This window comes from Panthera pardus, unplaced genomic scaffold (genome assembly GCF_024362965.1).
Source record: "Panthera pardus isolate Hobbes unplaced genomic scaffold, ASM2436296v1 HiC_scaffold_10, whole genome shotgun sequence".
Taxonomy (NCBI): Eukaryota; Metazoa; Chordata; class Mammalia; order Carnivora; family Felidae; genus Panthera; species Panthera pardus.
In genome coordinates this window covers 61687438-61713381 of record NW_026526655.1, presented here as the reverse complement: position 1 = coordinate 61713381, position 25944 = coordinate 61687438, and the positions used below count along the sequence as shown (strand labels likewise).

The window sequence follows — 25944 nt, the reverse complement described above, 5'->3', positions numbered from 1 at the left end:
CACATCCATGTGTTTTTGTCTGGCTGTTTCTACAGAATATGTAGGCCTGCTACATCTCCTGGTTTTAGAGTTATCAGTATGTAGGTGTCCTGTGGGGTCCAGAAGCACAATCCCCCCATGGTCACCAGAACAAGGCGCTCTACAGGTGTCTCCTGTGGGCTGCATGTACCCTCCAGTTGTGACTGAACTGTCTTGACTTTTGTGGGTGTGCTGATGGGTGGGCAGACTCCCAGGGTGGGTGGCTGTAAGGCCCTGCAGTGACTTTGGGATGTGTTGCTAGGCAGGGCTGCCCCCGTCCCCAGGGCCAGAAGTGCTTTAAAGGGGAGCCAGTCTTGGGACGCTTGGGTGGCTCATTTGGTTAAGTGTCTGATTCTTGGCTCCAGCTCAGGTCATGATTATTCCTGAGTTCTCGCTCTCCATCTGCTGTTCACATACACTGTCAACAAATAAACAAATAAATGGAGAGCCAGTCCTGACCAAGACTTCCCACCAGACTGTGGTGGGGCAGGCAGCAGCTACCTTGGAGGTATGCTTACTGAGAGATGGGTTAGGTGGGTCAGAGCTGTAGGGAAATGCCAGGATTGGGTAAGTGGTGCTAGCAATGTAGATGAAGAGTCCTGAACTGGCACCTGCCAGGATTGGGCCAGCTAGGCTGAACGAAGGCAGGAACAATTGTGCCCATCAGCACTGCCCTTCCCAGAGAAAATTTCTACAGATCTGTGTTCCTTGTGTTACTCTGGCACTGGCTTTAAAATGAGTCAGTGTATCTCACTTACATAGAACCTAGGCGCTTTTCAATCTGCTGCTTCTCTGCTGGGTCTTAGACTTTGAGAGTGCATTGGCCTTTAAGAGCAGAGACTCCGTTTCCTACAGCTCTCCTGGAGTTAAACCTGGCTGATTTTCAAAGCCAGACATTATGGGGGAATACCTTCCTGGTGTAGATTCCCAGGACAAGGAGGGGGACCCAATGGGCTTGAACCCCTCATTCCTCAGGCAAGACCTCTGCACCTGTGATACTCTTTTCTGCTTGCAGGTTGCTAAGTGCTTTTCAAACTGCTGTTTTTCTACCGGGTCTCAGGGTGAGTCAGCTTGCATGCAGGCCTTCTAAGCAGTGATTCTGTTTTCCTATAGCACTTTGGGACCTCCTACACGTCTACCCTGTTCCAAGCCAAATGTTCTGGTGGCTTGTCTGATGCAGACCTTGGGGTCTAGAGTGCCCAGTGTGGGGCACCAACCTCTTGTTCTTCCTAGAGAAGCATCTCTCTAGTGTGAGATCTCTCCCTATTGTGTTGCCACACTGGAGTTTTTTTGTTTTGTTTTGTTTTGAGACCATGTCTCTGCCTCTCCCTTCGCAATGTGATCATTTATATCCTTTGCTGTGGAGGGCAAAGCACAACCCCCATGGTCACCAGAACAAGGCGCTCTACAGGTGTCTCCCGTGGGGCTGCATGTACCCTCCAGTTGTGACTGAACTGTCTTGACTTCTAATTCATTTAGTTTTCAGATCTTTTTCAGAGGGAGATGATCCATATGTAGCTGTAGACTTGGTATGCCTGTGGGAGGGGGTGAGTACAGTGTCTTCATATACCACCATTTTCCCAGTTGTATCTTTTATTTATTTTTGAGAGAGCGAGAACAAACCCCAAGCAGCACGGAGCCTGATGCGAGGCTCGATCTCACAAACTGCAAGATCATGACCTGGGCCGAAATCAAGAGCCGGATGCTCAACCAACAGAGCCACCCAGGCGCCCCTTCTCAGCTGAATCTTGAAAATTAGCTGCTAAAGCAATTTTTGGGTTAGATTAAGCCTTCAGAACACTTAGATTCGGTTGTATTAGGGAAGAAAATGTTCAGATAACATATTAAAATTTAAAGTGAGACTGCAGAAAGACCTGCCAATATCAAAGTATGAGGTTTTTTTCACATTTCAAACAGCAATGTAATAACTAAATTCTTAAAAGAACTGCTGTCTACATTAGCACTAAAACATAGCTAATAACATCTGATGTTAACATTGTATTTAATAAGTAATGAACAGCAAAACAGACAATATACTCTTTAAATGTTTCGCTGAAACTCTCCACCATTTTGGCTTCATGTAATGAGGTATTTGTAGAATATACAGTCACATTTGATGTACATTTAAACTGAGGTTTTTGGTTTTTATTTTTAGAAGGGGATGGTGGTCAGTAAGGAAACAAACCTGACTTTATTTCTGAAAGACAAAAACCAAAAATCTACGCAACTCCCAATTTAGATTAGGGTGGTTTCTACACTTCCTCTCCACATGCATATACTAAATAAAGCTAATTCACATCAAAGAAAGATTTTTAAATTATATGCAGAAACTATACATTTTACCTTGTATCACTGCTGACTCCTGATGGGAGACCTTGGCTTTGTCTTAGGGAAAAAAGACATGCTTTAATTCTGAGGACAGAATTCTGTAGATCAGGCAACAATGTATGCTTCAAAAGATATTAGAGCCATAGACTGAAATTTTTTAGTGATAGTTACCGATATCCCATATGAAGGTAACAGTAAATGATTCAGTTTGGCTCAGTTAGCCATCCTATACCTGCTGGGTTACTGGCATATGACCCCAAAGCTGTAGCATTTGTTGGGAAATACTTTAGGAAGAGATGGCGTGTAAGTTGAATTCATCTTTGACTCCAAATGACTACCTAAACTCAGGTCAGGGAAGCAGTGTCATTTCATGGCTTGTTTTCCTGCATTTCCACACTACGAGGCATTTTCACTCACTTGAAAATAGTATGACAACGCAGTGATCTAGTCCATACCACTTATTCCACCTAGTGTTAGCATCTCACTAAAACTTAGAAAACCAGGCATTTTCTTTTAATTCAGGACTTTAAATGACAATTACTATGTGAAGACAGTACTTTATGATTTGGAAAGATGAAAACTCCACAAAACTGAAAAATGTGCAGGCAGCATCTAAAGCACTCAATGAATGCTAACATTCCGTTACCATATCAGAAATCTTATTTTTAAAAAATACTGTCTTAATCTATGGAAGAACAGGTATAGTAGCCCTTAGGCCACTCCTCATGGTGCTAAATGTTACTTACCCAGGACTAGCCTTGATAATGATTATTAGATTTGCTTAAACAGCTTGAAGCACTTGATACTTGAAGTACACTTAAAGAATTTACTGAGCTGATTCTTAAGGAGCCAAGTCAGTTAATATCCTAAGTCTTGAAAGCTCCCTTCAAATGTAATTTTCATAGTCCTTAAATTTTAATTGTCACTGTTTATTACTGTTTTGGCTACATTCTCTACAATTTCAGCAGCATCTTAAAGAGACAATGTGTCTATATGTACAATGAAAAAACAAAATGGCTTGCAACATGAGAAATAAGAGCCACAGTTTAACTGTACAATATTAAGGAGAATCTGTGGTATCACCTCCTTTTTCCGCAACATGGACAACTTACATGTAAGTATCAGCATTATGAATGTGACAAATAATTCTTACAGGAGTAAAATACAACATCCTGAAAAATAATGGTTTCTACCATACAAGGCAGTTAGAAAATGTTCACATTTTAACAAATCTGTACAAACCACAAGAAACTTGTTTATGGGACCATCATCCCACCTTGCTGATAAGAACCTTCTAGAAATGTAGGATAAACATGAACAATTTATAAATCTAGTATCTATGTGCTCCACAGCCCTAGAACCCAAGAAACTGATTTAGTGAACCCTAATATGTCCAAGAAGGATCATTTTTACATGCCTTGATTGTTAATGAATGCCAACCTTTAATATCTCTCTATGATGTACAGTCAACTTGCACCTTTAAAGAGGTCATTAAATTTTTTAGCAAAGAAGCAACGTCATTTAGCAGCAATTAAAGCGCCTTCAAGAAGACTTAAAAAAAATACAATATCCAATTAGAAAAGCCGTATTTTTAAACATTTGTACAAGAATAAGCTGCTGAAACTTGGTAATTGAAATACAACATCTGTACAACAATTTACAATAGAGCTAGAAGGGAACTTTATCATTATCCTGCATAGAACTGGTCTGGTCCACATTTGGTCACATACTATCACTTGTTTATGAACAAGGCCTGGTAATAAAGGGAAAATAATCTTAATTCTAACGTGTTGAAAACACCAGAGATAATGCAATTTAGCGAATTCAACTGATTTCAAAACAAGCAGCTCCTTTTGTCAAAGGTGTAAAGTATCTAGAAATAACAGCTTTCCCGTTAACATGACTAGTGTGTGTGGGGTGGGGAACGGACATGTGACTCCGAGGTACAACTTGGTAAAAGCCAGAATAGGCAAGTGACAAAGTCTAACTTTGTCCAAAGATGCTAACTCTCACATTCTACTACTACAAAACACAACTGTCACTGCCATTCAGTTCTCACTTTGGTTTCAGCAGGTTAACTGCTGAATGCTGAAGAATGTATCCAGGCACTATAGTTCTTGTGTTAGAAATATTTTTTCCGTGTGTTTTTAAATAATGAAAAACTACCCTTCATATTAGAACTCTCTAGTAACAACCAAATGTATTTAAGTATTATAAACGTTATTTACAGTGTTCCCCCAAACAACGATTTTTCTCAAGTATGGTATTCCTGTTTCTGTGCAACAGGCAGTCATCTTTCACTGCTTAAGGTTACAAAGTGTACACTTTATTCATTGTCCATGATCCACTCTCATACAAATGATGCTATGAAGAACTTCAGTTCACAAACAACCATGTCTGTGTGAAAAAGGAAACAAAAACAATCAAATGCTCTCAAACTCAAGTGTGTATCTGGAAGCAATTCAAAGATACCATGCCAATTTTGGAGGAAAATCAGTAAGTAATTATGCTTGAAGAAGGGGGTGTGGGGGATGCTGTGAGGCCAGCCATGTGTAAGTTTCCTGAAGAATTTGATCTTCTCATGTGCGGGAGAAGGTATGGGTCATTTGCCAGTTGGTGCACATCAAACCGATCTTCTTTTCGGTAGGCCAAACAGCGTCTTATAAAGGCCTTAAAAAAAAAAATTCAGAAGTTAAAATTTTTGTTTTTAAAAAAATGTATTTTGGGGGGAGGGGCAGAGAGAGGGGAACAGAGGATCTGAAATGGGCTCCGTGCTGACAGTAGTAAGCCTGATGTGGGGCTCGAGCTAAAGAATTGTGAGATCATGGACACTCAACTGACTGAGCTACCCAGGTGCCCAATTTTTGCCCCTTCTAATCATCCTACAGAAGGATGAACACATTTAATAAATATATTTCATTTCATTAGTATTCAAATCTTTAAAATTTTGTAGCAATAAAATTCTTCAAATTCAACTCAATTCATCCTTAGTGGTTCATTTTAGTCTAAATGATTATTGCTACCGTTTAAACTTCCTGTTGGAAAGATGCATCTCATTTTTAAAAAAATTTACAGCTAGAACAAAAATTAGCATTTTAATCCCTTTTGGATATGCAGTTAATTCAGTGGCATTTTAAGTACATTCATGTTGTGAAACATCAAGATTGACCATGTCCAGAACATTTTCATCATCCAAAACTTATCCAACATCCAAAGCAGAAGTTAAAATTCTGTATCCATTAAACAAGAACTCCCCACTCCTCCTTCCCCCAGCACTTGGTAACCACTATTCTACAAGTAGAGTAAGATTTGTCCTTTTGTGTTAAGGCTTATTTCCCTTACCATAACGCTTAAGAGTTCTCCATGTTGTAACATGCATCAGAATTTCATTTCTTTTTAAGGCTGAATACTCCATTCCATGCAATTACCACATTGTATTTATCCATTTATCTGTTGACTGACATTTGCATTGTTTCTTCCTTTTGACTACTGTGAATAATGCTGTGAGCAATAGTATATAAATATCTATTTGATCCTTGCCTTTTGGGGTGGGGGGCATATACCTAAAAGTGGAATTGCTGGATGACAATTATTTTTAAAAACTGAAGTATAACTGACTGATCTATAACATATTAGTTTTAAGTGTGCAACCTAATAATTCGATATTTGTATATTGCAAAATGACCAGCACAATGTAACTAGTTAACATCCATCACCAAAGTTACAACTGTTCTTTATTTACTTTCAGAGAGTGAGAGTGAGTAAGCCAGCATGAGTTGGGGGTGGGGGGGGGGGGGTGGCAGAGAGAAAGGGAGAGAGAGAATACCAAGCATACTGCACATTGTCAGCGCAGAGCCTGATGCAGAGCTTCACTTCATAAACCCTGAGATCATGACCTGAGCTGAAATCAAGAGATGGATGCTTAACTGGGCCACCCAGGAGCCCATTTTTCTTTCATTTGATAAATTTAAAATCTATTCTCATAGCAACTTTCAAATATATAGTGTTAATTATAGTCACTATACTGTACATTACATCCCCATGACTTAATTTTTTAATTTACATCCAAATGAGTTAACATATAGTGCAACAATGATTTCAGAAGTAGATTCCTTAATGCCCCTTACCCATTTAGCCCATCCACCCTCCCACAACCAACCCTTTGTTCTCTATATTTAAGAGTCTCTTATGCTGTCCCCTCTCCCTTATTTTTGCTTCCCTTCCCTTATGTTCATCTGTTTTGTATCTTTAAAAAATTTTTTAACATTTTATTTATTTTTGAGAGACAGAGCATGAATGGGGAGGGGAAGAGAGAGAGGAAGACACAGAATCTAAAGGGGGCTCCAGGCTCCAAGCTGTCAGCACAGAGCCCGAATCGGGGCTCAAACTCATGAACCGTGAGATCATGACCTGAGCCACTCAGGTGCCTTGTATCTTCTGTTTTGTATCTTAAATTCCTTATATGAGTGAATCCCCACGACTTATTCTGTAACTGGAAGCTTTGACCCTACCCTCATCGCTTATTCTGCTCACCCCCTACTCCCTGCTTCCCACCAGTCTGTTCTTTGTATCCATGAGCTTGGATTTTTTTTTTAATAAGATTCCATATACAAGTGCGATTAGATGGTATTCGTCTTTCTCTGACTTATCTCACTTATTTAGCATAATGCATTTAAGGTCCATCCATGTTGTTGCAACTGGTGAGATCTCCTTCCTTCTCATGGCTGAGTAATATCCTGTAAATGTGTGTGTGTGTGTGTGTGCATGTATATATACATATACATGCATATATACATATACACACACACATACACACATGTTCAGCCACTATGTTGTTTTCATGTCTTGGCTACTGTAAATAATGCTGCAGTGAACACAGAGGTGCAGGTGTATTTTCCAATTTGTGTTTTCCTTTTCTGTGGATAAATACCCAGAAGTAGAATTACGTGATCACATGGAAATTGTATTTTTAATTTTTTGATGAAACTCCATACTATTTTCCACAGTGGCCATACCAATTTACATTCCCACCAAACTGTGCACAAGGGTTCCCTGTTCTCCACATCCTTGCCAATACCTGTTTCTTGCCTTTCTAACAGCCATTATAACAGGTATGATGGGATAGCTCACTGTGGTTCTGATCTGCACTTCCCTGATTAGTGATGATAAGCACCTTTCTGTGTATCTGTTAGCTATATGTCTTCTTTGGAAAAGTGTCTATTCAGATACTCTGCTCAGGGCAATCAGATTATTTTCTGCTATTGAGTTGTACAAGCTCTGTATATATTTTGGATATTCACCGCATATCAGCTATGATTTGCAAATATTTTTTCCCATTTGGTAGGCTGCCTTTTCATTTTGTCAAATCCTTTGCTATGTAGAAGGTTTTTCATTTGATGTACTCCCACTTGTCTATTTTTGCTTTTGCTGCCTTTGCTTTTGGTGTCAGATCCACAAATCCTCACCAAGGCTGATGTCAAGGAGCTTACTGGCTGTGTTTTCTTCCGTTCGAGACTCTCATCCATTTTTAGTTTATTCTCATGTATGGTGTAAGACAGTGGTCCACTTCTCACAATATCATTTATTGAAGAAACTGTCCTTTCTCTACTGTATAGTCTTGGCTCTTTTGTCATAAATTAATCATCTATGCATGGGTTTACTTCTGGGCTCTCTATTCTGTTCCACTGATTTTTCCCTTTTTTATGCCAATATCATACTGCTTTGATTGCTACAGCTTTGAAATATAGTTCAAAATCAAGCAGTTTGATGCCTTCAGCTTTGTTCTTTGGCTATCCAGGGTTCTTCTGTGGTTCCGTACAAATTTTAGGATTGTGGAGTCTATTGTGTGGATTGTGTGAAAAATGCCATTGGAATTTTCATAGGGAGTGCATTCAGTTTTCAGATTGCTTTGGGTAGTAAGGACTTTTTAATATTCTAATTCATGAGCACAGAGTATCTTTCCATTTATTTGTATTGTTTTCAATTCCTTTCATCAATGTTTTATAAGTTTTCAGCATACACATCCTTCAATTCCTTGGCTAAATTTATTCCTAATTTTATTCTTTTTGATGCAACTGTAAATGGGACAGTTCTCTTAATTTCTGTTACTTGTGTACAGAAATCCAATAGATTTTTGCGTACTGATCTTTATATCCTGCAACTTTACTGAATTTTTTTATTAGTTTTGGGTGCAGTCTATTTAGGGTTTTCTATATATATATCGTCATCTGCAAATAGTGACCTTTTTACTTCTTCCTTTCCAAATTGGATGCCTTTTATTTCTATTTCTTGCCTACTTGCTCTGGCAAGAACTTCCAAATACTATGTTGAATATGGAAAGCTGCTGCATTTTTCCTTATACAATTGTAAACTCTTAGAATTTTTCTTCTGCTGAGAGACTCCTCTCACCCTCCTTCCATTTTACTATCAGTTTATTCTGGCCACAGGGTATGATGCCGCTTTTTGTCATATTTCTTTCCTTTTTAAACATCTTTCTTTAGATGAAGGGAATGCTGAAGTGATACTTCTATTGGGGTTTGTTTCTTAGGTTAATATCATGTATCAGTACACTTTTGAAAAAAACCAATGGAATATAATCCGTATCTGTTTTTCCTTCTCAAACTGGTTTTATATATTGTCCTTCAAAATGGCCTTTTGTTTTTAAAAAAAATCTAACATTTACAAGACAGTACACAAATCCTGAGTGTATAGCACAAAGCAAATCTACGTAACTGGCAACCAGAACAAGAAAAAGAACTTTACCAGAACCTCTAGTCTCTTCATGCCCCTTTCCAGGCACTGGCTCTGTCCACAATAATCTCTTTCCTGACTTCTAATACTGTAGTTGAGTTTTGGTTGTTCTGAACTTTATTTAAGTGGAATTATAGCTTATGTTCTCTTTTGCCTGGCTTCTTTCACTCAGTACTATATTTGAGAGATTCATCCAATTTTTGCAACAGATAAAACATTCTCAAGGGATAACTGATTGTTTCCTTTTAATCCTGACACTAGAAATAACTTTAGCAGCTTGTCTTGAAATTCCCAACTTCCAGATACATTCATGAATTAAAGCATTTGTAGGGAAACTACAAGTAAGATACATAACTTCAAAATCAAATCTTAATCACCTTAAAAAGTATTCTGCACCTTCTCAGTTTGAAATTCATTGTAAGTAATTTTTTTTCTTTAAAAACAAAACCTAGCTTTTCTCATCATTATACCTTGGGTATTAGCTAATATTTACTAAAATTTTTTCCGAATCCTTAGGTCTTAATCATTTTCTGAGTGGTCATTGAAATCCAACATGGAGAAAAAAATATCAAGAGTGACTGACATGTTCAAGGCAGAGTTTTAGAAGATGAAAAGCTGCTGACAGCAAGGTTAGGAAGTCTACAAGGAGAAAATGTACTTCAGATGCCCACACCAGGTCAGTGGAGGTACTTGGTAAAGGTGTACTCTGTAAGGATGAGATCTGAAAAAGAACACATACAAAACCCCACAAAAAACAATGTGATCTTCCCCATCCCAGATCTGAGGTGGGGGAACCTAGGAAGAGCCTAAGGCTAGACTCAGGGATCGTCAAATGGGACTTCCTTTTGGCACACTACATTCATGCCTGGTCATTTCTGCCGGTTGATTCATTTAGTTTCTGTTCTCATGAAGGCAGAATTTAGATGCCAACATTGTCAGGTTCCTTTTAAAGGAGACATATTTACCTTATGAAAAATACGTGATGTTCTTATTCTGAAGCATAATGAATTATCTTCTAAGAGTCATCCAAATAACTTGCTAAAGCACCAGTTAAGATGTAACAGACAAAATGAAATACAAGACGGTTCCAAGAAGCACACTCAGAGTACAAAAAAACCCTAGTAAGTACATCTTCAGTTATGAAGGTCACTATGACCTCAATGAGTGGCAACATCTAGCAGTATTTTATCTATATTCTAAGAAACTATATAATGCCTGTTTATGAATTATCCTTATGGCCTAGACTACTCACACCAGAAAAAATGGGAACTTCATGTGTTTTTTTTCTCAGCAATTTCATAGGTTTTAAAAAGGAAAAGATGCCAACAGGGCTCACAGAGAAATGAGCTTTGTGAGAAGGATAACAAAGCAGGAGTGAAAATACAAATGTGAAAGGCCAACAGGATGAAGATGGGAAGATATAAGTACCGTAAACATTCTATTAATTAGAAATGGCTATTCTGTGTTACCACACAGACATATGGATTAGAACTACAGGAAGCCACTATTACAGATTCACAGACCGCTACATGGAAGCACAGGTGATGAAGAGGTCAGGCTTTTTCCACAGCTACTGTAGGGTGGCATCTGGAGTCTAGCGTAAGTGAATACTTTGGTCCACAGCTCTCCTACTTACTAGCCAGTTTGCTTCTGAACAAAGTACTTCTACGGTGGCTTAGCTGGCTTCCTACTTAATAAATAAGTATCAACACAATGCTTGGCACACAAGCACTAAATAAATGGTAGTTATTACTACTTTTATTACTTCTTATACACTTAAAATACTTCAGTATTAACATAAGTTTGTGATTTTCCCTTGCTCTCCACAAAGCAAGCTGGTGTGATCAAAGAATCAGGGACTGTATCTGGGTCTTCAAAACTATCAAAACCAAAGACCGAAGAAACACTTTTCCAGAGCAAATAACCAGTCCCAACGGGACAGATTTCACTGTGGTAGTGATCCCTTTTACTTTACTTGTAAGTACAGTTGACCCTTGAACAATGTGGGGGTTAGGGGCACAACTGAAAATCCAAATATAACTTAAACGCCCAAAAATGTAACTACAAATAGTCTAGTGTTGACTGGAAGCCTTACCAACAACAAACAGTTGAGTAATATATATGTTGTAGGTTATACATATTAAATGCTGTATTCTGTCAATAAAAAATTAGAGAAAAGAAAATGTTAAAATCATAAAATACATTTACAGTATTGTACTATTTACTGAAGAAAATCCACATTAAGTAGACCTGTGTGGTTCAAAAGTCAATTGTACTTTGTTTTAAGCACAATTTATGAAAAGAATTACTTCACAAAACCTATTTACATAAATTTAATACCTTTGCTTCACTGCTTACAACTGGTTTTACAGGGAACTGGACTTCTGTGGCTTTTAATATTGTATTTTCTTGAAGAATGTCTTGTTGAGATTGATTGTGACCAAATGGCTTAAAAAAAAAAAAAAAAAGAATAAAATGTTTAAATATTTTGTGAGAAATTTCTACGAGTAATTATCAGTGAATCCCCAAGATACAAATGATTTGTATTCTAAAAAATCTTGTCCTCAGTTATTTGGAACTTGGGATGCATTTTCTTAAAACAAGGTTCTGAGAGCAGGCTGAGTAAACCCATCTAATCAATCCTCCACATAGCTTAAACGTTGTGAATAAGCACAGAAAATAATGCTGTTACAATATAATCAAGATAAAAATATAAAAAGAAATCAAAATTATGACTGGTCAAAAAACGGAAATACGATTAGAGGAGTAAGAAGCAGTGAAAACGTCTGTGAAAATTCCAAAGAATAAAATACTTGATCACAATACACTCCCTTCAATGACAACTCAGGGATGGGAAAGTCTGTGGCAGCTCACAGTTCTGACTTCAATATAAAGAGAGGTTTGGAAAGAATTAAGGCTAAGTTTGATGAAGTTTCCCCGAGAAAGCTAAACTGAGTAGGAGGAGGGGAGACAATGTGAGCAAATAGAATGGAGAATGAAAAGTGTTTTCCACTTTCCAATATCCCTACATAGCAGAAAATGTTAGCACTATTAACAGATAGCTTCTTTTACTTTAAAAAAAAAAGGGGGGGGGGTGGGTAGGGATGCCAAAAACAACTTAAGTAAGCTGCCTGGCTTTCCTTAGAAGGATCTACACTGACTTGAAGTTAGTTAAACTTTGCATTTAAAAAGGAAATTCAACTTATCTCCACACAGCAGAATCCTGCATACTTTAACTTACCTTTCTACCATAAAGACACTGAAAGAAGATGACTCCAACTGACCATACATCAACCTTGTTGGAAATCTTTGGTGGTTCTTTTCCAACCACAAAACACTCAGGAGGTAAATACCTATAGTTTTTTTGGGGGGTGGGGTGGGGAGGGTAGAAAACAGGAAAGGATACTGTTAAGAATCTGTAACTTAAAGCCTTCTCAATGTACATTTAGAATACCCAGAACACTCCTGTCATCTATACATAAAACCTTAGGACTTTTACCAATGAAAATGACCAAAACTTTTGAAGCACTTACATCCTTGTGTTATCTGACTCTAGAGTCAAAACCTACAACTTTGTGATGAAGTCTGCAATATACACATATTATGTATACGTATTATATATACTAACAAATTTTTCATTTCTGTAGACAATATATATATAATCATTAGAAATTACAATGTTCTAATTTGAGCAAGCAATAATAAGTGCTCTCCCATGCCCTTTCACCTGAGTTCAAACCGTAGACAATTCTCTTCCTAAAGCACCTATCTGACCACCTGGTTCTTCTGTTTAAAAAACTGCAACATCATGAACCACCAGCTTAAGACCTCCTAGCTCTTGTTGGTACACACAGACCCATCCTAATCTAGAAGCAACTTAAATTTCCAAAATCTGCACTCCCTCTTCTCCTTCACCCTCACACCTCCTCAAACTGGCTAGGCAAAAACAATTCACTTGGTTCCCCAATAATGCCCTCTGCTGCATCCACCCCCACTACCCACCACCTTCCTATGCTTAATATGAATCTCTAATGCCTTCCCTGACCACTCCAATTCATTTGGTGAGTACTTTCTCTCTTTTAAGAGCCACTGGACCTTCATAAGCCTTCTCTATTTCCTCCAGGCTGAGCTTTGCTCCCTCCCTACGTAACCAGCAGATGTTATGGTACCTCTATTATGGCATTAAACTAAAATCCCACTAAACTGTGAGCAGAGCTCAAGGAGCTCTTATTATTCAATGTGTAGTTTTTGAACACGGCAGCATCTGAAATATGTTAAGAATTCAAAAATACTATTTTCTATTTTTAAGTTCATAATTTTATATAAAGGAAAAGTAAAAATAAATTTGTCACACCTTAGATTGTAAGTAAAAAAATCCACCAGGGATGCAAGCATCTCCCACCTTAAAATTTAGATAAACTTAAAAAATCCTGGAAAGGAGTTTTTTTTTTCCTTTAGTTTTACACTATGATAAAATCATTTACATTTCAGCAGAAATGGATAGATTTCTTAAAAAAAAAAAACTTTTTGAAAAAGAACCAACAAAAATGACCAATAATTTATTTGGAATGTAAATCCTTTTCTACCCCCCAAATCAAGTAAAAAGCCAGACTTGTTTTATGATAAAAATATGTATTTTGTGTATATTTATGAAACAAGAATGGCTTGTAAACACTATGCTGCAATGTCTCTTGAGGCAAAAGGGTAGAACCAAAGAGAGAAATTGTAGGAAGAGAGACCCAAAGCTGGAGAGATGACCACCAGGACTTAGTGAAAAACTGCATTTGAAGCCTGAGAGGAAAGGGGGCACAAAACTGATTTCCTTCTAACTGGTAACTGACAAATAGTTTATACATTTCTGGGGATGAGATGTAATTTGTGAAAGTACTATATATATGTATTGTAAAAGACTGTAGAGAACATCCCAGTTTACCAAACACACAGCTAAAAAACTTAAAACCATTTTTAAAAACGTTTCTATGGGAAATACATTCCAGGTTACTACATGGAAATGCTCCAGCCCTCCTGTCAGAGGTAAATCTCCTTGCCCAGACCTCCACTAGCAAAGCCGGAGTGCGAGGGAAACAACATAGCAGGAAACTCTGCAGAGGAAGGACGATCTATTATTCAGAACTGTCTAAATCTACTACGTCAAGCTGTCTTCCATAGAATCCAGGGTTCTATAAAGGAGACTCGATGCTGCAACTCTAAAGACTGCTGATTGAGGATACTAACTTTTAGGGGGTTACTAATTTGATAATTTTCTTTAAATATGGAAGAAAAATCCATGACCTACTATCTTACTCATATTCCTAGAAAATGGTACAACCAGAATTTGAGAGTAAAATGGTTTTAGAAGAATATAGGGAAAGTCAAGTTCACACAGACCGGCGGCATCCTGTGGAACTGGTTATTATGTGCCCAGGCTGTGTGAAGACTGTTCTAGAAACTAGTCTCCATCCTGTTCAGTGAAGTTGTGTACAGTTCTCTCTCCAATTAAAATTTTACTCCTTTTGCTAAACTAAGTTTGTTTTGAAATCTTATAGTCTTATGTTCTCCACTTTGGTGAATTTGACCAGAAGTTTGAAAATTCACTGAGAAGTGATTTTTGTCAACACCTTGGTACTCTGAAGGGAATGACACTCATTTAGACTTAGATCTATGAATCTATAGTTCTATCCAGAGTTTATACATATGAAGTTATTAAAAGAGATTTCTGAGAGTCAAGTCCAAAGACCAAGAATATGCTAAACTTCTTTCCCATTGTAAGATCAATGCAATCTTCATCTTCAACAAAAACCAAAAAACTTCTACAATGAGGGCTTCATGCTTATGACTATTGCTTGTAATAGTTATGTTGTTATATTCACGTAAGTATTTTTACTCATGATAAACATCACTTGAATATACAGAAAGAAAATCCATAATTTTCTATGTGAGGCGTTTCTGGCTGGTAGATACTGAAGTCACTCACTGATGCCAAGTCATTCTCCCTTCACTTACCTCATATTTATAGTTAAGAGCAGATGAGAAGAGAAGGCTGATGACAGGAATCTCCCTCTTTGGACTCAAACTTCGTATTAGTACCCCCTCACCACAGTAATCTCCAAAATACATGAACATAAAAACTAAACTCTCACAAAAAGTAGTCTACACAATTTCAATTCAAAATAAATTATACATTTACCAGTAAGTGCCTGCCCCTTGAGAAGTTAGATCCATTCCATCTACACCATAGCTATCATCATCCATAATCTTAGATAGACCAAAATCAGTGATTTTGATTTCTCCACATGCTGTGCCATCTACCAGAAGAATGTTTCCTAAGAACAAAATATAAGGTTTTTTTTTTTTCAATGACACATAGATGAAACACATTACTATGCTAGCTGACTTGTGGGCAACAAACAGATATGTAAAAATACATAGTTAAAAATGTAAACAAATTATAATTTTAAAGTGTGGTAACACAATAAACATTTTAAATTCTTCTAGTATTCCATGGAGTTTTTTGTAAAAAGCTAAACCACAAAGCATATTTGCAGATAACTTAATAAATAAAAACCACAGTCTTTAAAGCTTAAAAAAATAAAATTATTTTGACAAATTTTATTAATTACCTGGCTTAAGATCATAATGTATAATAGGGGGTTTGATTTCATTGAGATATCTTAGTGCATTTACAATTTGCATTACAATAGACCTAGCTTCCTTCTCTGACATTAATTTATGTTGCTTCAGATAGAAATCCAAGTCATTGCCTTCACAGTATTCTAACACTGTACAAAACCTACAATGAAGAGAAAAAAAATTAGACTTAAAATATCACCCAATAATTATCACAGTGGAGAAATGAAGTGTGTATCATAACAGAATAGGGAAAGCAAAAAAGCAAACAGTTTTTCTTAAAAACTAAATCCTTATATTCACTTACGTATCTGTATCCAAGGAGAAATAATCATAGAGTTTAACTATCCTAGGGTGATCCAGTTCTTTATGTATTCTATATTCTCTGCAGGCATGTCTATGAGAAAAGAGAGTATATTCATTCTCCGTGACTATTAAATGTACTTTCACTTGATACAAACCAGAAAGTATTAATATTTACTTGTGGTAGTTTTCCTTCTTCTCATCCCTCCAGCTTTTATTAAGCTGATGGATCTTCACAGCAGCATATCTTTGTTCATAAAGGTCAAAAGCCTAGAATTCAAGGCATAGTAGAGTTAGGACCGAAGATCAACTGAATAGCTGAAGAGATTTTTACAAATTTTTTGGTGATGATTTTTGCAGTAATATGGAATGAGAACATACACTACAGTTTTTGAACTATGATTATATATAGTTCTGTGAAACATTTATTACTGGAAACAAGATACAAATTCCATCATACTACATCAGAGAAAACTTTAATGTGAATTTTCATACTCAAGTTCGTAAGTACCAATATATTGAATCAAGATAAAACAAAGTTATTGTTTTCCTTCTTTACACATGGATCTGGCTCCTCTCTACTGGCAGTAGCAGTAAGCAGCCAACAGAACAGATGGCTATAGTGTGTTTTTTATGGGCCGGACAAAGCAAACCTTTTTCCTCTACCTTTTTCTAGCAACTCCCCACTTCTTTAAAAATAAACAGGTTCCTAACAATTTCCACCTGTTTAAAAAATTATAAACTTTGATTATGAAACTGTTCAAACATAACCATAACCATACCACATATCATTTTATCACACCTAACTACATCAATAATTTCTTAAAATCTCTTCTAATACCCAACTTGTCTTCAATTTTCACTGGTTGACTTAAAAAAAAAAGGTTCTTATACTGGTTTGTTCAAATCATCAGCCTAATTCTTACATAAAAAAATTAAGAATGATTAGTATTCTTTTAAGGTCGTGGGTAATTTATAAATTAAAAAAAACCACACTTGAATGTCATTAAAGAGAGATCTACTAATTTAGGTTCTGTTGTGATTTATACATAAAGGTGTCCCTTTATTAAAAACTTTTTAAAAAATATTCATTTTTGAGAGAGACAGACAGTGAGCGTGGGAGGTGCAGAGACAGAGGGAGTCACAGAATCAGAGGCAGGCTCCAGGCTCCGGGCTGTCAGCACAGAGCCTGATGCGGGGCTTGAACTCACAAACCACGAGATCATGACCTGAGCTGAAGTCAACCACTTAACCGACTGAGCCATCTGGGTGCCCCTGAAGGTATCCCTTAAAAAAAAAAACACTTAAGGGGCCCCTGGGTGGCTCATTTGGTTGGGCATCCAACTTCGGCTCGGATCATGATCTCGCGGTTTGTGAGTTCGAGCCCCACATCGGGCTCTGTGCTGACAGCTTGGAGCCTGCTTCGAATTCTGTGTCTCTTTCTCTCTCTGCCCCTCCCCCACTTGTGCTCTGTCTCTATTAAAAATAAATAAATGTAAAATACATAAATAAATAAACACTTACAAGGTACATATTTATAAGAATGAAGGTCCCCAGTCCCTACTCCCCACACCCCCATCAACTTAACCTAAAAATAAACAGGAAACACAAACTGCTTGTCACATAAGCCTGAGATCAGAAATAATATAGGATGCAGTAGTTAAGAATATTCACTTTGGAGGCAGAATTCATCAACTATACGGGGCACCTGGTGGCTCAGCGGGTTAAATGTCTGACTTTCGCTCAGGTCATGATCTCACAGTCCATGAGTTCGAGCCCCATATCGGGTTCTGTGCTGACAGCTCAGAGCCTGGAGCCTGTTTCGGATTCTGTCTCTCTCTTCTCTCTCTGCCCCTCTCCTGCCCACATTCTTTCTCTCAAAAATAAGCATTAAAAAAAAAGAACTCATCAACTATAGAAATTTGTGCTAATAGCTTCTTAGCCTTAGTCTCATTTGTAAAGTTTGGGTTGTTGAGAGGATTAAATAGGTAGAGCATATAAAATGTTAAACATGAACTAATTACAATATTAAAAGTTTAAAGAAATAGAAAAGGATAAAAGTAAAAGAAGCTCATGTGAAAGAATGCAAAAAAGCATAAAGGATAATTAATAGAAGTGAATAAAATTTTAAGTACACTAATAAAAGTTATCAATATATATTTGACTTATATATGATACATCTTTCTCTCAAGATTAGGGGAGTATAGTATATCCTTCCCATAGGCTAATGTGGTAATTACTGAGCAACTGATTCAGTATTTTCCACCTTGGTATAGATAAAAAAGTCTGTATTTTTTGATTTACAGTCTGCTTCTTTCCCAGTGGACCTGGCCACCACAAAAAGGCTTTTTGAATGGGCTGGAAAGAGTGGTGTTTAGTATCTAGATCAGTATTGAAAATTCAAGTTATTAGGCCCAATCTGCCTTTTCTATTTGCTATATAAGTCTTTTCTTCAAAAAGAAAAACCCCTTTTAGCCCTCACCTGTGGCATTAAAAACAGTGCAAACACTGTAGGGCAGTGGCAGAAGGTTGTCATGAAAGGTGTTAGCAGGCTCAAAAATTGGGCAACTCTAAGGCTGAGCTAGTACTAACTGTACTTTGGTGATTTTTAGATCCAGAGTGAGCTACTATGATCTTCTTTTCTATTTCGTGGCCTGGGTAAGCCTACTTGAACCATTAAGTGCTTGAGGATGAACTATTGTTAGAATCAGAGAACCAGGAATTGAGAGAGAGCTCACAGATCACTCCTGATGGGTGAGGAAAGTTGGGCCCACGAATCTTAATGCTCATCCAACTTAGCAAAACAAAAACAAAATGACTCATAGTTGAACTAAGATCAGAACTGAAGTTTTTTGAATCCAAATCCCATATTATTTCCCAGAGTCAGAACTAGAATCTAGGTTTGTCCTCAGTAAACCAAGAAGACACAGTCCTTGTCTCACTGAACAGAGAGGATTTCTAATAATAATCTGATGAGCTTACATTTGCTAAACACTAATATTCTATGTGATTTCCCTGTGATAGCTCATTTAATCATTACAACAATGCTATGATGTAGGTACTGTTACTATTCACAGACGAAGACTGAAGCAGAGTTGGTGTCATAAGGCCAAGTATATACAGTTAGTAAATAGGAGTCAGAACTAGTCAGGATTCAAATCCAGCCTGTCTGGCTTCAGAACCCAAACTCTTAACCACTGACTATACCAATACATAACAAAGCACAAAGTGTCAACAAGGAACTATAAAAGGCAGATCAACTGGGAAGCCTTCTGTAAGAATCGAAATTTAAGGCGAGAGTACAACCTTCAATATGACTTCATCCTAGCTATGAGCAGATGGGAAGCCCCTGGGGCTTATAAGCAGGAGAATGAGATGATCAGATTGCGTTTTATAAAAAGGCCACTCTAGCTACAGTATATACATCAAAAATTGGAGAAACTCAGCGCCCCAAAGAAGGTGATTAAGTACAAGGCTCAGGCAGCAATGCAAGTAAGAGACAAGGAGACCTTGGGCTAAGAGAGGACAAGGGTCATTGCTGGATTTGAGAGCTTAGTGACATTAGTAGCAGTAGGCAGCAGGGACTGGTTTTATGTGGAGGGAAGGGAGTTAAGGGAGAGGTGGAATGAAGAATGGCTCCTATGTTTTTCATTTGGGCAGATGAATGGTAACGCTATGTACTGAAGTGGGGAGCAGTGTTAGAAGAAAAAGGTTTTGGAGAAGAGGAAGGTAACTTCTATTTCAGACCTAAGTTTTCAGTCCATATGAAGCATCCAAGTGAGGCAAACAGACTAAGTTATGTACACCAACAGGTATGGAGCTCAGAAGGAAGGTGTAGAATGGCTATACGTACACTGATACAGTAATGGCATTCATTCCTTCATTCCATTTATTGAGAGAGAGAGAGAGAGAGAGAGAGAGAGAGAAAGCACAAGCAGAGGAGGGGGCAGAAAGAGAGGGAGACACAGAATCCAAAGCAGGCTCCAGGCTCTGAGCTGGCAGCACAGAGCCCGACGTGGGGCTTGAACTTGTGAACCATGAATGAGATCATGACCTGAGTCAAAGATGGACGCTCAACTGGCTGAGCCATTCAGGTGCCCCCAGTAATGGCTTTTTTTGTAAGAGTGAAAAATCCTCTCTGGATTTCTTTCGGTTAGGGAGCACAGGCACTAATATAGGTCTTTTTTTTTTTTTTTTTTTTTTTTAAATGTTTGTTTATTTTTGAGAGAGACAGAGCACACAGAGAGCGAGAAAGACACAGACTCCGAAGCAGGCTCCAGGTTCTGAGCTGTCAGCACAGAGCCTGATGAGGGGCTCAAACTGTGAGATCATGACCTGAGCCAAAGTTGGACTCTTAACCGACTGAGCCACCCAGGCACCCCCTCTAATGTAGGTCTTTTGTAAAAAGTGAAGAAGCCTGACAAAACTTCAGAAAGCAGGAGATACGCTTCCCTTTACGCCACTTTTGGCTTATGAAAGGTTGCACAGTAATGCTCTATTTTAGATAGCTGGGGAAACCTGTATTTGAAAAGGAGTATACAGAATGATAAAAGACCTTAGGAACTACAGAATTTTAAAGGTTGGGCAGAAAGATACAATGTAAAGTGAAAAAAGGTTAAGATACAAAACACTAAACACGGTGACTAAAACTTTTTCTACATTTACAGAGATGCATTTAAGAAACACTGGCCTTAAAATAGGTAGAAATTTGGGTAAATTCAGGACATGTAATACTTGTGACACATGCTTAAGGGGTACAATCTTTCCATAAACGTACTATATTAGATGGCTACCTGCCACTCTTGATTCTAATGACTGTTATCAGATTGGCTACTGATAACTAGGTGTCAGATATCAGCATGACACAAGGATAGTGTCCAGATTCTTGAGACAAGACAACATAAGCCACCAGACTATTTTGTAATGAGCTGAAACATAAAATCAATCAATAAAAGACAAGTACCTCTCTCTTTTTTTAAGTTTATTTATTTTGAGAGAGAGAGAGAGAGAGAACATGAGCAGGGGAGAGGCAGAGAGAGAGAGCAAGAGAGAATCCCACACAGGATTTAAGCCCTGACACGGGGCTTGAACTCACATATCACGAGATCATGACCTAGCCTAAATCAGGAGTTGGATGCTTAACCAACTGAGCCATGCAGGCACCCCAAGACAAATACCTCTTTAACCATGTACTCCTGTATCTTTGCTCCATTAGTGTGAAGAAAAGAAAAAAATTTACATTACCTTATACACTTCACTAAAGCCACCTCTACCAAGCAGATGAAGTAATAAATATCTTTCATTTAACGTTGGGTGATCTTTGAACCTTAAAGGTGGGAGAAAAAGACACTTAGGCATGCAAAAAACACACACAAAAAAGATTTCTTCCACAATAAAGTTCCACTCTCTCTTCTACTACTCTGAGTTACTGTTCTCAGTTACTCCACTACTAATTTCTAATTCCGTTCTATACTGCTTTTCTTTCTCTACTTGCATGACTACTTTCCATCTTAACTCTTTGGTGTTCACTAAGCTGAACATTTACAGCTGAATATTCAAGTTCAATAACCAAAATTATAGCACTCTGATAAAGACTTCTCAACTATCTTGTTTCCAAGAGCTTTATGAAATCCTGTAACTACTCACAAGAAATTATTTCCCTTGTAGAAATATACTTTTATATTGAGAGGATGGTTAGTCCAGATTTTACAGTATTGACGTATGATTAAAAATAATTGTATTTATAAGCTGGCCTTCATACGTGATTAAATTTTACTCTTTGGACTTGTATAAATAAAATTTCAATTCCCAATTAAAAAAAGGAAGCTTTAAAACGAAACTTAAAAATCACTCACAGATAATACTACTCTTATTACTAAACACTTATTGCTTCTGCTATATATTAAGCATTCACATATATTAACTCATTTATTTCTCAGCCAACCCCTTCTAAAGCAGGACGTGCTACCATCTCTTATTTTACAGATGAGGACACCACCACACAGAAAGGTTAACTAACTTGCTCAGGTCAACCAACAGTTAATACATGACTGCACTTAGCAGAAAAATGTGATTCCAAAATGTGTGCCCTTGACATCAAGAAAACAAAACAAAACAAAAACAAAAACAATGACAGCTCTATTTTTTTTTTAATTTAAATTTTTTAATTTAATTTTTTATTTTTTAAAATTTACATCCAAATTAGTTAGCATATAGTGCAACAATGATTTCAGGAGAAGATTCCTTAATGCCCCTTACCCAGTTAGCCCATCCCCCCTCCCACAATCCCTCCAGTAACCCTCAGTTTGTTCTCCATATTTATGAGTCTCTTCTGTTTTGTCCCCCTCCCTGTTTTTATATTATTTTTGTTTCCCTTCCCTTATGTTCATCTGTTTTGAACAATGATAGCTTTATTAACTCCAGGTGCAAATACATTATATTTTGTTGAAAATCAACTGAATATAACTTTGACAATTTTTTTTTCTTGAAGAACTTGTTAATAAAAGAGATTTTGCTTGTTTTTTTTTTCTGTTTAAGTAAACTCTACCCCCAGTGTGGGCTCAAACTCACGACCCGAGATTGAGGGTCACACACTCTACCCACCAAGCCAGCCAGGCACCCCTCTGCTTGGTAAAGCTGTAACAATTCACTTGATTTTCATCAAGTGGACTAAGTCATATCCATAAATAAGTCTGAACATAATTTTCAGAACAGCCAACTGTAAATTAGTTTTGTCCTACCTGCTTTATTAGAATTTTCATCTGGTACATTTTAGGTTATTCCATAACTATATCATTTCTTTCACCTTATACAGAAGAATGATCTGTGTATTTATGAATTATACAAATACAATGATCATGGATAGGCCTTCTTTTAAGCAAGATTATTTATAGTTCACAAGAGAAATTGGCCATTTCCAATTCTGAGATTCAAATTAAGTCATGAAGCTTTAAATGACATGACAAATCTCACAGATAAAGGATAAAAAGACTATCCTTCCTTTCCTGTACATCAATTAAATCCAAGTAGTGCCTTGCTTAATTTCTATCTTCTTCATAAAGTTCCTACCAGTCATCTCCTCTTCTTTTGAATTTCTTTAGCATTTAGTATCTATGGCACTCATTCTGATAAGCAGGGATTAAGGACAGAGGCTATACCTTGAAACTTCTTTTCTGTTTCTTCTACAGTTTTTGCATAATGATGAAAACACGGCTTACTGAAGTCCCGTTGGTTGAAATAATTTCTCCTTCACTACTGTAATACTAACTTTGGTATTCAGTCAACAAACATTTATTTTGTGCCTATCATGTGCCAGGCACTGGTCTAGATTCTGGGGATACAGCAAGAACAAAACTAAGCCTCGGCTCTCATGTAGCTTATGTTCTAATTGGAGGAGATAGACAAGAACTGAAAAATAAATCTGTAATTCCAGGTAGTGACAGACGCTATGAAAAAATAAAGCAAGGTAATGACACTGAGAGAGGGAATGGAGTGAGTCAAAGACTGCTATTTTAGAGGGTGGCCCAGAGACAGCCTCTCTGAATGGTCATTTGGAGTGCAATAAGGAGTAAGCCACTTAGATATTCAGAAGAACAACATTTCAGGCAGAGAAAATGGCAAGCATAAAAGCCTTGAGGTGGGAATGTGCTAGACATGTTTGAGGGGGCCAGCTTATCTACAACATATAAATAAGGGGAGGATGAGAGAGATGGGAGTGGTGAGGTAGCCAGAGAAAAGATCATACAAGGCCTTCTGAGCCATGGGAAGAACTCTGGATTGTTTTCTAAGTGTGATGAGAAGCTACCCAATAAGGAAATATTGTGTTTATGCTCTTCACAGGGAAGGAAAAAACTTTTATCATGTAAAACTGTAAAATATGAATAATGACTTACTGTGAATTATCTTCATTATTTATTCTTTTGAGCTCTCGAATGTGAAGATTTCTGACTCTTTCCAAACGTTCAAGTTCTGCCTGGATTTCTGCCTCTTCCTGAAAATGAAGAGAGGGGACTATAACAAGCTCAATTTATTTGCAATATAAAAAAGATATTTTTACCCATGCATCAATTTTTTACAATGACGGGAAGAATAGTATATTATAAAGTACCACTGAGTTAAAAGACCAAAGTGCACTTTCAATGCCTGAAAGATGGAAAGAGATAAGGCAAAAGCCTATTTCAAGAAACCATCCTCCACATAAAAATCTATACCTAATGAGATGCTGAGTTTTATTCTGTACTACAAGAAATCTATTTTTATAACATCTAAACTGAAAATGACTGCAAGGTAGTCTGAAACTGACTTATACCACAAAATGAGAGCTTTATTTCTGATACATCCTGATTTTAATTTAAGAGGGAATAATTTAGCAATACAAATGAAATGAAGGTATTTTACAATAGTTAAAAAAAGGAAGACGACAGAACCACTGATTATTTCTAGGCCTTATAGTGTTTGATATACACAAACATGCACACACATACAATCTGACCACTCACTTAAGTAAATCTCTCTGCAATTGTAAAGAGACTTTAAAATAAAAACTACACGGATAGCTGTGGCAGATCCTCAGTTATTAGAGCAGATAGAGGCAAATCCTAATGAAATTTCCTTTCACATTTAATATAAAATTTTTGAAAATATTTTTCATGTCTCAAAATATACAATTTTGAGAACATTAAAAAAAAATAAGATCCCAAATAAACAATCACCCATCTTACATATCTCTGTCAATATAAATTTGAATATTACATAAGGGACAGATAAGAATAGACCAAATTTTAGTGGAAAATTCTAGAAATGCCCAATTTTATAGTATTTTTGAATTAGTGTTTGTTGAGGAAATAAACAAATACAAATTGCTTTGGCCTAAATGTGTATCTGCTATCATTATAAATCTATACCACATGGAATAGAGGTTGTTTTTTAGTATTACACTTAAATATTTCTGTATTATATTAGCTCATTTTCTTTTAATGATTTATCTTCTGATTTTAAAAATCCTTTATCTAAAAAGCAATTTTCAAGTTTACTATGAAAATATAAATATCATTTCATTCCAAAGCAAATAATAGAGATATAAAGTCTATAACACCTTTATCTAAGGCTTAAACTGAAAAGAAGATTCTAATTAAGATAAAGAAAAACAAATGTTCACAGATTAAAAAAACTAAATCTAAGTATGTTGTTTGTATTCCACTTGACCCTTGAGGTTATTTTTTTATTGTTTTAAAATAAAACTCAACCACTACTTGTTACAGAGATATTTAATATAAAGTAAAAATTAGATGACAAATAGAACGTTTAAAAATAAATTTAAATGAAGATCAGCCTTCCTAGAATTTTGGAGATCTTTAGAAAATAGACACACTAAACAGACTGTCTTAATTTAACTGAAACTAATGCACTTAATACAGCTTCAGTCACAAATATTCCTTATTTCAATGAAAAAAAGAAAGGTAATAGTCTAGGGAATTAAATAATTGAAGACTCATTATAAGGACATGAAATAGATTAAAAACTTCTGGAACGATACTCAAATCACAGGTGTCTTAATTTAGTCATATGAAGTACTGTAAGAAACTGGCTGTAGAAAATGTTCGGGAGTATGAAAAAATTCAAATTCATTTCTAGCACAGAACATAGAAAGTGGCAACCTTTTCCTTTCATATTACTAACATTTGCTGTCTTAAAACTTGCCATTAATTTGATTCTTACACATGCAGGAAACTACTAAACACTTGGTAGGCTGGTGGATTTTTAAATACCTGATAAAACTATGAAATGCCTATTAGGATACCAGCTGAAAAAATTGTTTTAAGTTTTATTTGAAATTGTGGTAAGGGGTACTATTTCAAAAGTGAATTTACAGAAACTAAATCTTAATGAATCAATAAATATATAATTATGAGATCCAAC

At 36.7% G+C, this 25944-nt stretch overlaps 1 protein-coding gene across 3 annotated transcripts in view; it reads right to left on the bottom strand.

The window, feature by feature from the left end:
- Positions 1–3254: 3254 nt before the first annotated feature.
- Positions 3255–25944, bottom strand: part of TLK1 (tousled like kinase 1) — a 190750-nt gene continuing 168060 nt past the window's right edge. For all 3 annotated transcript variants that reach the window (XM_053907753.1, XM_019459364.2, XM_053907754.1), the window contains 9 exons: positions 23919–24016; positions 21271–21352; positions 16205–16296; positions 16031–16120; positions 15717–15886; positions 15284–15419; positions 12338–12449; positions 11437–11544; positions 3255–5016 (listed from right to left, as the gene is read on the bottom strand). In XM_053907753.1, the coding sequence (XP_053763728.1) occupies positions 4840–5016; positions 11437–11544; positions 12338–12449; positions 15284–15419; positions 15717–15886; positions 16031–16120; positions 16205–16296; positions 21271–21352; positions 23919–24016 (1065 nt within the window). In that variant the 3' untranslated portion in view covers positions 3255–4839. The remainder of the gene's footprint in view (positions 5017–11436; positions 11545–12337; positions 12450–15283; positions 15420–15716; positions 15887–16030; positions 16121–16204; positions 16297–21270; positions 21353–23918; positions 24017–25944) is intronic.